We start from the raw sequence: 13,993 nt of genomic DNA on the forward strand, positions 1-13,993 counted from the left end.
ACTGGCATTTGTAAATTACGACATTTTGCTAGTAACCGAGCTATTTTATTCCTTTAAAAAAAATTTGTTTTCCCATATAATTTTACCACCGGTCTGTTTTTCATTCTCTTAAATACATGAAATCATTTGAAACTGAATTCTTGGATCCACGCAGGGCATTTCGCCATGAAATTTTGAACCTCTTAACACAGATAATACTATCCAGCAACAGTGAAATATTTAAACAAATTTAAGAAGGTAAAAAACACCAGCAAACATCTTGTTCACTACACATTATTATTTGTTCAACAAAGGAACATCATAGTCACAAAAGAATTTAAGAACACAGCAAGGATGCTTTTAATCAAGAAACATCAATATTCGAAAGGCCAATCAGAGTACCCTGTATGGTTGTCATCTTGATGATATGGAACTGGACTTGGTTCAGCCGTTTCATTTAGACGCGAATTGGAACGCGACGAACCAAATGGCCACAAGAAAGACCAATGCCTTCCCCTACCTCGATTGCCACTTCGGTCATCTCTGCTGCTAGAACCCTGGCTCCTGCTTCTGTTATGCGAGCTCGAGTTTCGACCATTAAGCTCCTGGCGACAAACAGGGCAAGAACTGCGTTGTTCTAACCATGGCACAATACAATCTGGGTGATATATATGTTTGCAGGGAAGTTTTCTTGCCTGACAACCCAGTTCAAATGTCTCTTTACAAACGGCACACATTGAATCTGAACGAACATGCTTTTTTGAAATCTTGACTGTTGGTAAGGCCGCGATCACAGAGCTTGAAGCTGGGGGAGGGGGACGTTGATAATCTTGTGTGACATGTTCTAAATATTCGTCCACTCCCGGTCCAATATAGTAATTTCCTCCATTGTCTCGTCTGAATCCAATAGCTTCATTAAGAAACTCCAGAACTCCACCACCGCCAGGCATTCTGACTGGCATGTCACCGCTGAAAACTAGGACCGTGTTCCATGGAGTAGCATTTTGAGAGCCCCTCTCAGTTATCCCTCGGATATTAGATATGCTGCCTCTCACAGACATCTGCTGCCTGAGAAAATTCGAGATGGTTTCAAAGAATCTTGGTCTTTGGGTGTGTTCTTCAGCAGACATGCTTAATGTGTCATCAAGTTCTTGAATAAAACCTCCATTACAGTTAGGACACGCAACCATTTGTCTTCCCAGGGTCACTGGTTCCCCACAACTATGACACCAATGGGTTGCCCTCTCACTTGACATCTTCACCCACTTCAGCCCTTTTCTCTATTACATCCAAATTTACCCGGAAAATTTACGTCAAGAGAATGCAAACTGTAATTTCACGAGGCAGAACACAAACTGTAACTAATGCTGACAAACAAAGGAAGTAGATAAGAGAAGGATCATCAAGAAACCATTAATCTAAGTCATTTGCTTAAAATATCCGAGTATTGCAATAATAAGAATATCACTTTAAATCAAAATAAGGAAAATAAATAGAGTCGTCCATACAGAAACATCATCACCACTCTTAAACAATATCGAGTACACAAATATATTAAAAAACGAGTGTGGATTTCCATATGAAATATCCATTAACTCATTAAAAAAGTAATAGTAATGTAAAATTCAAGCCCGAATTTACTTACAACAAAACATAAACAAAATATCAGTCCCAGTTATCACTTATTGAGGGTAAAAAATAAAGCCTGGATTCTGCAGGATGATTAACATATAACATAATCATTAAACTTCAGACAATTTCACAGTTCACACAACATAATTGTTGGCTCTAAAAAAATCATCATCCAACTTAAATCTATAGATCAGGTCAAAGAATCAACCTTTTTTCCCACACAATTAGTAACCCATGTTAACAAAATCAAAGAATCTGCATTCCCTGAAGGACTGAACTTACAGTGATGCAACAGAGATTATTGAAAAGGGTGAACGATATTTAGCAAGAAAAATTGAACATGGATGAGCAAGAATGTACACACCTTTGATCCAGTGGATAAAAAGCGAAATAGCAAGAGAATAGAGGAGACCCAAATGGAAAAAAGTTAGCAATATAGTGGTTAAAAAAATATGTAAACAGAGAAAAAGCTAGTAATTGATGAAACTGAAGGACTAGTAGCCAATATTACTAGCTTGTGCATTTTTACAGTGCTTTTTAGTTAAAATAAGCGTAGGTACAGTGTAATAAGAGTCATAAGAGGTCTGTGCCGTCCTTATCTGTCAATTTTTATTGGAACAAAGGAGGAAGATTAATAACATGGATTAGTTTAATCCCTTACCATTTTTTATTAATCTTTTACGTTCATTTTGGACTATTGATGGTTATTGTAACCACAATAGACTATTCTGTTCAGAGTTCTCTCTAGTCTATGAGGTTTCTACGTAAAAAAATTACGTAAAACTAATCCAATCGATTGCAAAAATTTATTTCAGTTCATTGGCTAACGTTTTGCATGATCACCCATCGAATTTATTTCATTTTCATGAACTATAATTAAGGTAAAATAATTTATCGATTATGGAAAAATTCTTAACTTCAAAACCATAAAATGCACAAAAATTCCTTTCCCAAGTTGTAGGGGGAAAAGACTAAATTGTTTTACATCTATTACACACACATATCGTTTCAAGAGTAATCTAAATTAGAAATTGTTTGTTTGTTTTGTCAAATGTAAGCGTTGAAAAGAACCTATGGATGAAAATTAGTCTATACATTTTAAGATTTGCTTCCTTGTCTCATTTAATTTATTACATGTACATAAATTTGAAAGGTCCTTTTCATATGGAAATTACAAACGACACCTCACACCATCAATTTAAAGTGGATCCTTTGTTGGGAAATGTGATCCCCATATGGGATGATGATTTAAATAAATATTTGTTATGTTAAAAATAATAATAATAAGAATTTGTTCCAGAGAGTGCATGTGAGTACGAACTCTGGCAGTCTATTAATTAACTACGCTTAGTTAATTTTTTATATAAAAAATAATTCACATACTATATTTATAAATTAAATTATATCCCTCAATCCAATTTATGTAATCTATTTTTATTATTCGTCGTCTCATATATATAAATTCATTTGAATCTGTATTGTCGTATTCAATTTCATTTTCCAATATCATTAAATTATAGAATATTTGGAAATATTGTTTTTCAAAAACATTTTTAATTTATGTGAAAAAATAAAGTGAATTGTATAATCGAGGCGGAAGGAATATATTCCAATATAACTAAAATTTTAATGATTTAAATGGTATTTTTGAAAATACTTATATCCATAGGAAAAATATTTCGGACAATATACATTTTTATAAAAAGAAAAAATTAGACTTCTAATGTTTAGATGCCATCAAAAAATAATTTGCCTTGACATCTTCGTTTTATCTATTTACTGATTTGCTATCTGAATCGAAGGATTGCTATAAAAAAATCTAGACTTCTGATGTTTAGATGCTAAAAAAAATTGCCCTATATTAATTATTTGACCATGATGAAGCTCGAGATAGTATAGAAATTTCAATCTGTTTGATGCACATTAAATCATTATACATAATTATTTCATCCCATGTTTTACTTAAGTTTAACAAATGAATAAAACCAAACATCAATTTATTACCTGATATCGATTTATCATATGTATCTTATGCATGATTCTTAATCTCGACTAACAAATTATACTGTGCCTTAAATATTAAAAGCAAATTAGAAACTCTTGGTTTGAAAACTTTATAATATTACAATTTTTTTAATAACATGAACTTGCTTACAAATCACAGCGAACCCTGTCCACCGAATTGCTTTTGGATGTCGTTGAAGGATATCGTGGCGGACCCTCTCCTCTTTGGTTTCTGTTGGGAAGAGTGTTCCCTCCACCCTGCCATGTATATCACCTACAAAATGGAAACATATTCAGGGTCTCGATGGCAAATTAAAAGCGTTGCTGATAACGATCCAAAATCTAATAAAACACAGTATGGTTGACTGGTCCAGACAGCAGGAGTGTCAACAGGAACTGTAATAGGGGTTCAAGCTCAATTTTGACCGACCAGGTTATAATGAAACTAGCATGCTAGATCAAAATCTGGTACAGGACTCGTTGTGGTAGACGGGTATTTTTTTTTTCCCTATATTTTGTATTTTTAAATGTTTAAATTACTAAAAAAAAGTAGAAAAATGTGGTTATACACGATCATACATTCCAAAAGATAAATTATTTTTTTAGAAAAATATAACCCAATTAATATTTTTGTCACATAAACAAGAGCATTTTTAAAAAACAATATAAGAAGACATAAAAGGGGAGTTTTTCTGGAAAAAGTTAATGCCTTATCATCAGTGTATAAGAATGAACACACCTGCTCATAATCTGAGCCAGGTTATTGATCCAAACCCATCTGATTCGCAGTTGGGATGATGAGAATGAAAATATCATGGGGAGGGAAAGCCATTATCAAAAGTAGGCAAAAACGATGTTTCACAAAAAGTGGTGGTTAGCACAATAACATCCTCACGGTGCATACAACCCAAATGAATCGGACTGATATCTGGAAATTCATCGGCAAAATTCCGAAATAGGCTGTTAAAAACTTCACCTGGAATGTGGCCGGGATGGAACCATCGTCAGCAACAAACATCGATTCATATACAGCAGCCACAGCCAGGGCCGTTTCTCTCTTCAATACCTGATTCCATTTTCAGATGACTTTTTGTGAAGTGGGGGAGGAAAGGAAAATAAAAGAATACCCAAAAAACAAATGAAACAGAAAGAAAGGTCTTACTTTGCTTCTTTGTAATAAAGCATTAGTTTCACCCATAGAACGAAGATGCTCTATCAACTCCAGAGCTGCCTTGAGGAAAAAGATCGTGCATCACATTCAAACAAAGAAAAGACATGCTGCACACTAAAAAAGAAATACCATCATTGTATTATATTCTTTTGTGTTCAGTGCAATAATCAGAAGACGAAAAGATTGCCATACTACAATCTCAGAAAAGTATATCCAAGTATGTCACTAATACAAATGACATAATTGTCCTTTCAATTCAACTAAGCAAGAAGCAACCATGTCAAATATGATGTGCTCTAGCAATAATAGAAAGGGGGTGGCAGGAGCCACGAGGTAACATCAGAGGTTGAATGGGTCAAGCAGTACAAATACAGGTGGGATGAAATTTGACTTGAGTATGCACATTAACGCCACCTCAACCATTCACGTTCTCTTGAAACAAATTATATCCTCATTTATAATCCACTGACATTCACATTGAAATTTTACCATTGCTTCTCAAACCAATTCTGGTTTTAGATCTAATTGCTAAGGTCATATTTTCATAAAGTATAATAAAATGTCGAATGCTGTTATAAAAGAGGTGCAGACTTCCTTTTCTTGTATAGTTGATAAAACTTTACGCCATTTGTAGGTCATTATTTTCCTCTTCCTAGCAGAATAGAATTATAAGTAGACCACAAATAAATAATGACACTCATACGGAGAACAAATGAAAATTGGCGGGTAAAAGAAACAAAATTCTACACTAACAGAGTTATAAACGTCACCAGAGAAGCACCAAACAGAGAGTTAGTACTAAATGAGTCATAAGGTAGAAAAGGCTCACAAAACTATGTTTAGTTCAAACATGAAGAAAAAATCAAGGACAACGAAAACACATGGCATAAAAACACATAAAGGAGTGTGTGAGTACAGAAGCAAAAGTGAGTTAATGAATCAGGAGTTCAGATCAAAACAGAAGGAAAATGATGGGATCAGGTAGAACAGCTGAAGAAGAACAAAGAACAGAGATGGAGAGGATATATGCAAAATCCACAGGTATATACAGTTCTTTAAGGAGAAATTATAAAGACCTAACCCACATGTTAAACTATAAATCAGCGCCAAACTATATAAAGAAGCAGCACCATGATGAATCATACAGATGCAAGACAAGGAAATAATTCTCTTCATGACCTGAACTCTTCTTGTGGTTGACGAAGTGATCTAGCTAAGAAAAAAGGCTAGCTAAAAAGTTGATCCCACCTAAAAAGTTGCTCCAGTGTTTTCAAAGAGAAATGTTGGAAAACCTTTTGGCATTGAACCTCAAACTTTATGCATGACATTGCTAGCTTAAAACAGACTGACCATGCTAGTCAAGTTTCCAACATCTGAGGAATGTTTAAGTGTGCTAACAACAGCTGCGTCGGATTAACAGAAGCTACAACAATCAGATGAATTTCAATTGACCTGCTTTAAATCATTGTGAATGAGAAGCATCGAGAGCTTAAACTAATAAAATATTTAATTATATCTAAATTCGTCCAATATGCAGCGGAGAATCAGTAGAATTTAAGGAGCAACAACAGACAAGAAAACTGAGGTTGAAAAACCTTCTGTAAGTTTTCTACATCAATTGGAACTTGACCATATAATTTGTACAATCAACAAAATTTTATGATAGCCTTTGAATTTGAAGCTTTGAATCAGAACACATCAAGTTTAATAACTCACCACTGTTATATCTCACAGTGTACTCATCAACATCAACACCAGGAAGAGTAAAGCCTGCCCTAGTCAAGAGATTCCCAGCATCACGCACCTATAAGAGATGTCAACCATTTAGTAAACTTTAGAGTGCAGAAGCGGTGACAGAACACAACAAAATGTCACTAAAAAAATTTTTTACCATAGCAAAAAAACATTATGAAAAGCAACAATCATAATTATCATAAAGAGATAAATTGTTCACGAACAGCATGATCAAAGGTCAACTGATTATTTACTTAATAAGCAAGCCAACACCGACTATGAAACGAAACATATGTGAATGCCAATTAAACTAATAGAAGTGCATTCATATTGCTTTAGTAAATATTTATAGATATTCAAAAGAAACATTTCCAAAATATATTCCTTGTGAAATTCTCGGCCTTGTGGGACCATATTTCTGTGAAGTTGTCAATCATAAAAAAATAAAGGGATAGCTGGGAGGTATGACACTAGAGTAATAAAGTGGTCTAGCACATAAAACATTGCTTGTCTGACCGGAAGAACATCCATTATCCTAATATCAGAAAATCAACTCAAACCAAATACAGCCCTCGAGAGTTGGTAGACATAAGTAGAGTGCATGCTTTCCTAGTACTTCAATGTTGTGCTACGCACCGTGCACAAACCATTAAATTTAAGGATCGTGGCCGCTTCTCGAAATTAAAGATTATATCTATTTTGGATCCAATTATCTTCAGATTGGCAAAGGTTCAACCTGCAGGCGGTAGCCTTATTGACCGACTAGACAAAATGAGATGGATGCCAGAATGAGATCGGTATAGTCAACTGCCTGTAGCTTGTACCTCGGATATAGAATGGATTGGTTATCATTTGTCAATCAATTAAACAAATAAAAATTTTATTTGCTCTGCCTCAAATAGGAGTTGAATCATTTGTAACACATGTCCAGAAAAAAACTGCAACAATTTTGAAATATTTTCAAGAGAACAATGTTAACGGCACACAGTACAGTTAAGAACATACTTGTGCCAAAGGCGATAACCGTGGACTAATGCCTCCTTCACGTTCCATTTGCGAAATAGTGCACGCTATTCTCAACTCCCTAGAGAAATGACAGGTAACACAGTTAGGCCTCTCGCACATTGCAAAAAGTAGAAATACAGCACAAAATTTCGAAGATACGACCTCGATGTTTCCCCACCAAGAATAGCAGCCAAAAATAGTCCATCAGGCTTCAGTGCCAATCTACTCTGCCACAAGTAAAAAATTGAAAAGATGTCTTTGTCAATGCAAATATGGTAAAACACTCTATTTGACATTAAAAAGGGTAATAGGCAAGCAGATTGGAAAATGAATAATCAAGACATAATAAAAGGCATTGGAAACACTCGATAATATAAAATATAAGAAACAAGAAACCTGAATCATTGCTCCAGGAAGATCATTTGTCCAATGAAGTCCCAAGCTACTTATAACCAGGTCCAGAGAGCTGCACAAACAGGGGAAAATCGAGCAGAACAAATATTAGTTTTTTTCTAAAATAAAGTTCTAAAGGCCAGAAAGTTGAAGGACACTGTTCCTATTATGCATACCCTTCCTTCACAGGCAGAAACTCTTCATCAGCAACAATGAACGAGGTCTCGATATTTTTGTTCGACAATTCTTGTTCACTCTTTGTACACAATTTCACCATGTCATGTGAAGCATCCATCATTATTAGCTTTTTGATACCGCCTAAAAGGATAAAAAACACTGCGAACTAAGAAATCAATTTTTATGAGAAAGATACACACATATGAGAAGGCGGCGTATGCAATCAACTGAATGATTTTTCAAAGCAGCATTATAGCGTAAATCTTCTAAAAAAATTCAACCATAGACCATATACATGCACTTGATGAGATCTCATGTTATGCATGCATTCTTTCACCTAAAAAAATAAAGTTCTATAAAACATTACCAAGAAAAAGTGAAGGTCAAACTAGCATCCGCGTTTCCATATTCTAATTGAATTTTCTTTCCAGTTATAAATATTACTTATACCAGTGTCTGTCGGTTCTAATTATTCTATGTCTCAAAAGCACACATCATTTTTTTCAAATCATCCATCTGCAACATCGACAGCGTATTGCATATTTGTAGCTAAACGTTCGCTATACAGAAGAAAAACAAATGAATTTATCCCCACCGATGTCAACACATTAGAATCTTGGTAATGATAAATTTCAGATTTACAAGTTTTCATAAATCCCAACGTCAAAGCAAATCATACCCAGGGGCCAGGATTAACAGATAGATTGAGGGCAACAAATGTTAACGCTCATCACGACCAGGCAACAGACGCATAATTGCTTCCAAGGAACCCCCCATACATAATGTTGTGGGAAATGTTCTCTTACAATCCTACATAACAGAATTACTTCATATTCAACAAAAAGAGGCGAAAAACCATCGAAGGCAAGCAGAAATGACATCCAGGAAACATTTGCCTCTCAATAAAGAAAATCTTTCACAGCAAAACTTCAAAACTTACAAATGTTCTACAACCCATGTGCTAAAGTCCAAAGTACTGGGAGGAGAATTAGTTGTTTGCTTTAAAAGAGATAGGCAATGACAACTAAATCAACTGCTTTCTTAGATGCTAAAACCAAAAGCCAAAGGAGTTTAAAACTAGTCTTTTCTCGCCACGATAGGACTAGCAATCAGGCATTCTTTATGGGGTAATAATAATGATCGGAGCTCCAAAATTAAAACAACAAAATATATGTAAAATGCAATCAAGAACAAATATCAAAAGAAAAAAAATGGGAAATTTAGGGAAAAGGGACTCAATCTTATTCTATTTAAAAAAAGGATTGACAACTCAATTTACAAAAATATCCTTCTGTTTAAAATGTAAATTAACTATTAACTTAAATTTTTAATATTAAATTCATTTAATCAACTTTAAATTAAATTTTTCTTCCGAAAAAAAAAATGTCGACCGAAGCGTGTCTGAACTTTACGTAGGTCGACCAAAACTTGGTCGACATTATGGTTTGGTCGACCCCAAAATAAATGGTCGACCAAATTTAGCGACGGTTGTCCAATCTAAGCCGTCGCTTTTTAATATTTGCGACGGTTATATTAACCGTCGCTAAAATCAGATCTGCGACAGTTTTTAACCGTCGCATTTACCGACAGTTTAAGATAAACCGTCGCTAATTCACAAATAGATTGTGTAGACCAAAATTCTGCTTGGTCGACCAAACGATCCAGCAAAATGTTGGATCGATTATAGCTTGGTCTACCCAGAGAATTGCTTGGTCGACCCAAAAATGAGGTGATATTTGGTCGATCCAAATTAGCGACGGTTTTCTATTCTAAACAGTCGTTATTTCTATATGTCCGACGGTTATAGTAAATCCGTCGCAAAACTTCATATTGCGACGGTTTAACATTAACCATCGCTATTAGTGACGGTTATGAGATAACCGTCGCAAATAGATTGTGTAGACCACTCCCCACAATATTTTGGGTCAAAGGATTTTTATCTTCGAAACCTGTTGGAAGGGGCAGTGCAAGAGAACTTGATTTTGGGTCGATCAATGTTGCTTTTGGGTCGACTCTTTTTCTGACACATGAATCCATTGATTTGACAAATATGACCGATAATTACTTAATTTTGACGGATAATTACACAATTTTGATCAATGTTGCATGTTTTTAACATATGAATCACATAATTTCACAAGAATGTTCCATAATGTTACATGTTATGACATATAAGTCACAATTTCACAATTATGTTATATGTTTTGACATATGAATCATAATTTCACAATTATGTTATATATTTTGACATATGAATCAGAATTTTACAACTATGTTACATGTTTTAAAATATGAATCATAATTTCACAATTATGTTATATGTTTTAACATAATTTCACAATTATGTTATATGTTTTTTAACATATAAATCACAATTTCAAAATTACGTTACATGTTTTAACATATAAATCATAATTTCACAATTAAGTTATATGTTTTTTAACATAAAAATCATAATTACACAATTTTGACCAATGTTGCTCGACAATCGTAGATGTTTAATCCATTAATTGATTAATATATGAATCACATAATTTCACATGTATGTTTTATAATGTTACATGTTTTGACATATGAATCACAATTTCACAAGTATGTTACATATTTTAACATATGAATCACAATTATGTTACATGTTTGAATATATAAATCACAATTACATAATCACATGTATAGTATATTCTATAATGTTATATGTTTTAACTTATTATGTTACATGTTTTGACATATAAATCACAATTTCACAACTATGTTACATGTTTTAACATATGAATCACAATTTCAATTGAATTACATGTTTTAATATAAAAATCACAATTATATGTTATCGCAATTTCAATTGAATAAATGTTTTAACATAAAAATCACAATTACATGTTTTAACATATGAATCATAATTCTGTTACATGTTTGAATATATAAATCACAATTACATAATCACAAGTATAGTATGTTCTATAATGTTATATGTTTAACTTATTATGTTACATTTTTTGACATATAAATCATAATTTTACAACTATGTTACATGTTTTAACATATAAATCACAATTTCAATTGAATTAAATGTTTTAACATAAAAATCACAATTCTATGTTATCACAATTTCAATTGAATTACATGTTTTAACATAAAAATCACAATTACATGTTTTAACATATGAATCACAATTGTGTTACATGTTTGAATGTATAAATCATAATTAAATAATCACAAGTATAGTATGTTCTATAATTTTATATGTTTTGACTTATTATGTTACATGTTTTGACATATAAATCACAATTTCACAACGATGTTACATGTTTTAACATATGAATCACAATTTCAATTGAATTACATGTTTTAATATAAAAATCACAATTATATGTTATCACAATTTCAATTGAATTACATGTTTTAACATAATAATCACAATTACATGTTTTAACATATTAATCACAATTTTGTTACATGTTTGAATATATAAATTACAATTACATAATCACAAGTATAGTATGTTCTATAATGTTATATGTTTAACTTATTATGTTACATTTTTTGACATATAAATCATAATTTTACAACTATGTTACATGTTTTAACATATAAATCACAATTACATGTTTTAACATATGAATCACAATTGTGTTACATGTTTGAATATATAAATCATAATTACATAATCACAAGTATAGTATGTTCTATAATTTTATATGTTTTGACTTATTATGTTACATGTTTTGACATATAAATCACAATTTCACAACGATGTTACATGTTTTAACATAAAAATCACAATTATATGTTATCACAATTTCAATTGAATTACATGTTTTAACGTAAAAATCACAATTACATGTTTTAACATATGAATCACAATTATGTTACATGTTTGAATATATAAATCACAGTTACATAATCACAAGTATAGTATGTTCTATAATGTTATATGTTTTAACTTATTATGTTACATGTTTTAACATATGAATTGCAATTTCAATTGAATTACATGTTTTAACATAAAAATCACAATTACATGTTTTAACATATAGATCTTAATTTCACAACTATATTGCATGTTTTAACATATTAATCACAATTTCATTACATAATATTATAAGATTTAACATATGAAACACATATTTAACTTGGGTCGACAAAGTAACATTATGTACCAACTTGGGTCGACCCAAAGTTCCAGCCTTTTGAGTAGACCCAAAATTCCAGTCTTTTGGGTCGAAACATGTAACATTATAAAACATACATGTGAAAATATGTTATTCATATATTAATCAATTAATGGATTAAACATCTACGATTGTCGAGCAACATTGGTCAAAATTGTGTAATTATGATTCTTATGTTAAAAAACATATAACTTAATTGTGAAATTATGATTCATATGTTAAAACATGTAACGTAATTGTGAAATTGTGATTTTTATGTTAAAAAACATATAACATAATTGTGAAATTTGTGAAATTATGTTAAAACATATAACATAATTGTGAAATTATGATTCATATATTAAAACATGTAACATAGTTGTGAAATTCTGATTCATATGTCAAAACATATAACATAATTGTGAAATTGTGACTCATATGTCATAACATGTAACATTATGGAACATACTTGTGAAATTATGTGATTCATATGTTAAAAACATGCAACATTGATCAAAATTGTGTAATTATCCGTCAAAATTAAGTAATTATCTTGGGTCGACCCAAAATCTTGGATCGACCAAGCAATGTATCTTCGGTCGACCAAACAACTACCTAAATTTGGGTCTACCCAACTTTTCTTGATGTACCCAAAAATATGGGTAGATCAAGTTGGGTCGACCGTCGACCAAGCAAAATTCTTCGGGTCGACCAAGCTTTGCGACGGTTATGAGTTAACGGTCGCAAATTAGCGACAGTTGGTTTTAAACCGTCGCTAATTTGCGACGGTTATATCATAACCGTCGCCGATCTGTTTATAGCGACGATTTTATTAGAACCGTCGCAAATATGACGCTTTTCTTGTATACCAAGCCACACGAAAATTTTTTTCTTGGTCGACCGATTAAATTTTTTCTTGGTCGACCGAGAAAAAAATTTGGTCGACCAATAAAAGACCAAATTTTTCTTGGTCGACCGAAAAGAAAATTTGGTCGACCAATTTTTCTGGGTGGAAGAATATAGGCGGAGAAAAAAAAAAAGAATAATTAATTTATTAAATTAAAATTTTAATTAAGGTTTAATTTATAATCAAGAGTCAACTCCTTCTTTTTTTTAAAAAAAAGTCAGAGTCCTTCTTTTTTAAAAACTTTATGTCTCAATCCCATTTTTTTAATTGTCCCAAAAAAAATCTACATCCAAACGATCCAGCAGATTTTCGGCTACGACATCCAGTAAAGAATCGTTTGGACTCATCAACCACGCAGCCCTATCCCTCTGTAAACGACAATCATTAATCTCAATAAATTAAATCCACAAAAAAACTGGAAAAATAGAAAAACAAAATGCATCAACTCCACGTTAACGTGGATGAATTAACTTGTTTACGCTTGAGATTACGGTCAAATATTTTGACTCTGGCAACTTGTTCCGTGCAGTAGAATCTACAGCTTCGCCTCAGAAACCTGCACGGGATTCTCCGGCAAAGCTCGCCGACAGCTCTCATTTGCCGACCAAATTCTAAGACAATGTTCGAAGCTTAAAATCTGGATACAGTCTGGAAGTGTGCTCGTACAACTAGATTATTGGGCTCGTTGAAGTTTAAAGTGGCCCATTATAAAAGCCCATATGATATGTTGGTTAGCAGCCTAATCTGGGGAGACTTTTTCTTTATAGGAGAGCCGTACATTCTACTTTTTTTCACATAGTTCGAAAATTAACATTTGTACGAATTTTACAAATTTTAATTATT

The 13,993-nt window shown here is 32.5% G+C and overlaps 2 protein-coding genes across 8 annotated transcripts; both read right to left on the reverse strand.

Moving 5' to 3' along the window:
- Window positions 1-217: 217 nt before the first annotated feature.
- LOC140825360 (probable E3 ubiquitin-protein ligase RHC1A) lies at window positions 218-2,131 on the reverse strand. 4 transcript variants are annotated; one of them, XM_073187093.1, is made up of 2 exons: window positions 1,976-2,131; window positions 218-1,346 (listed from the first exon to the last, which is right to left on the reverse strand). In XM_073187093.1, exon 2 carries the CDS (start codon window positions 1,233-1,235, stop codon window positions 354-356), a length of 882 nt encoding a protein of 293 aa, XP_073043194.1. In that variant the 5' UTR covers window positions 1,236-1,346; window positions 1,976-2,131; the 3' UTR covers window positions 218-353. The 4 variants fall into 4 exon arrangements, with proteins under 4 accessions (XP_073043194.1, XP_073043197.1, XP_073043195.1 ...); XM_073187096.1 differs by having other exon boundaries at window positions 218-1,259; window positions 1,976-2,125; XM_073187094.1 differs by having other exon boundaries at window positions 218-1,307; window positions 1,976-2,125.
- A 1,557-nt stretch (window positions 2,132-3,688) lies between these two features.
- On the reverse strand, window positions 3,689-13,928 carry LOC140825361 (putative methyltransferase At1g22800, mitochondrial). Of its 4 annotated transcripts, XM_073187098.1 has the most exons (11): window positions 13,622-13,928; window positions 13,438-13,518; window positions 8,827-8,905; window positions 8,095-8,236; window positions 7,922-7,991; window positions 7,688-7,752; window positions 7,526-7,604; window positions 6,503-6,590; window positions 4,778-4,842; window positions 4,592-4,681; window positions 3,689-3,889 (listed from the first exon to the last, which is right to left on the reverse strand). In XM_073187098.1, the coding sequence occupies exons 1-11, from the start codon at window positions 13,745-13,747 to the stop codon at window positions 3,770-3,772; spliced, it is 1,005 nt and encodes a 334-aa protein (XP_073043199.1). In that variant the 5' UTR covers window positions 13,748-13,928; the 3' UTR covers window positions 3,689-3,769. The 4 variants fall into 4 exon arrangements, with proteins under 4 accessions (XP_073043199.1, XP_073043200.1, XP_073043202.1 ...); XM_073187099.1 differs by lacking the exon at window positions 13,438-13,518; XM_073187101.1 differs by lacking the exons at window positions 13,438-13,518; window positions 13,622-13,928 and adding an exon at window positions 9,036-9,290.
- Window positions 13,929-13,993: the final 65 nt, after the last annotated feature.

Source organism: Primulina eburnea, chromosome 3, assembly GCF_022965805.1.
Source record: "Primulina eburnea isolate SZY01 chromosome 3, ASM2296580v1, whole genome shotgun sequence".
NCBI lineage: Eukaryota > Viridiplantae > Streptophyta > Magnoliopsida > Lamiales > Gesneriaceae > Primulina > Primulina eburnea.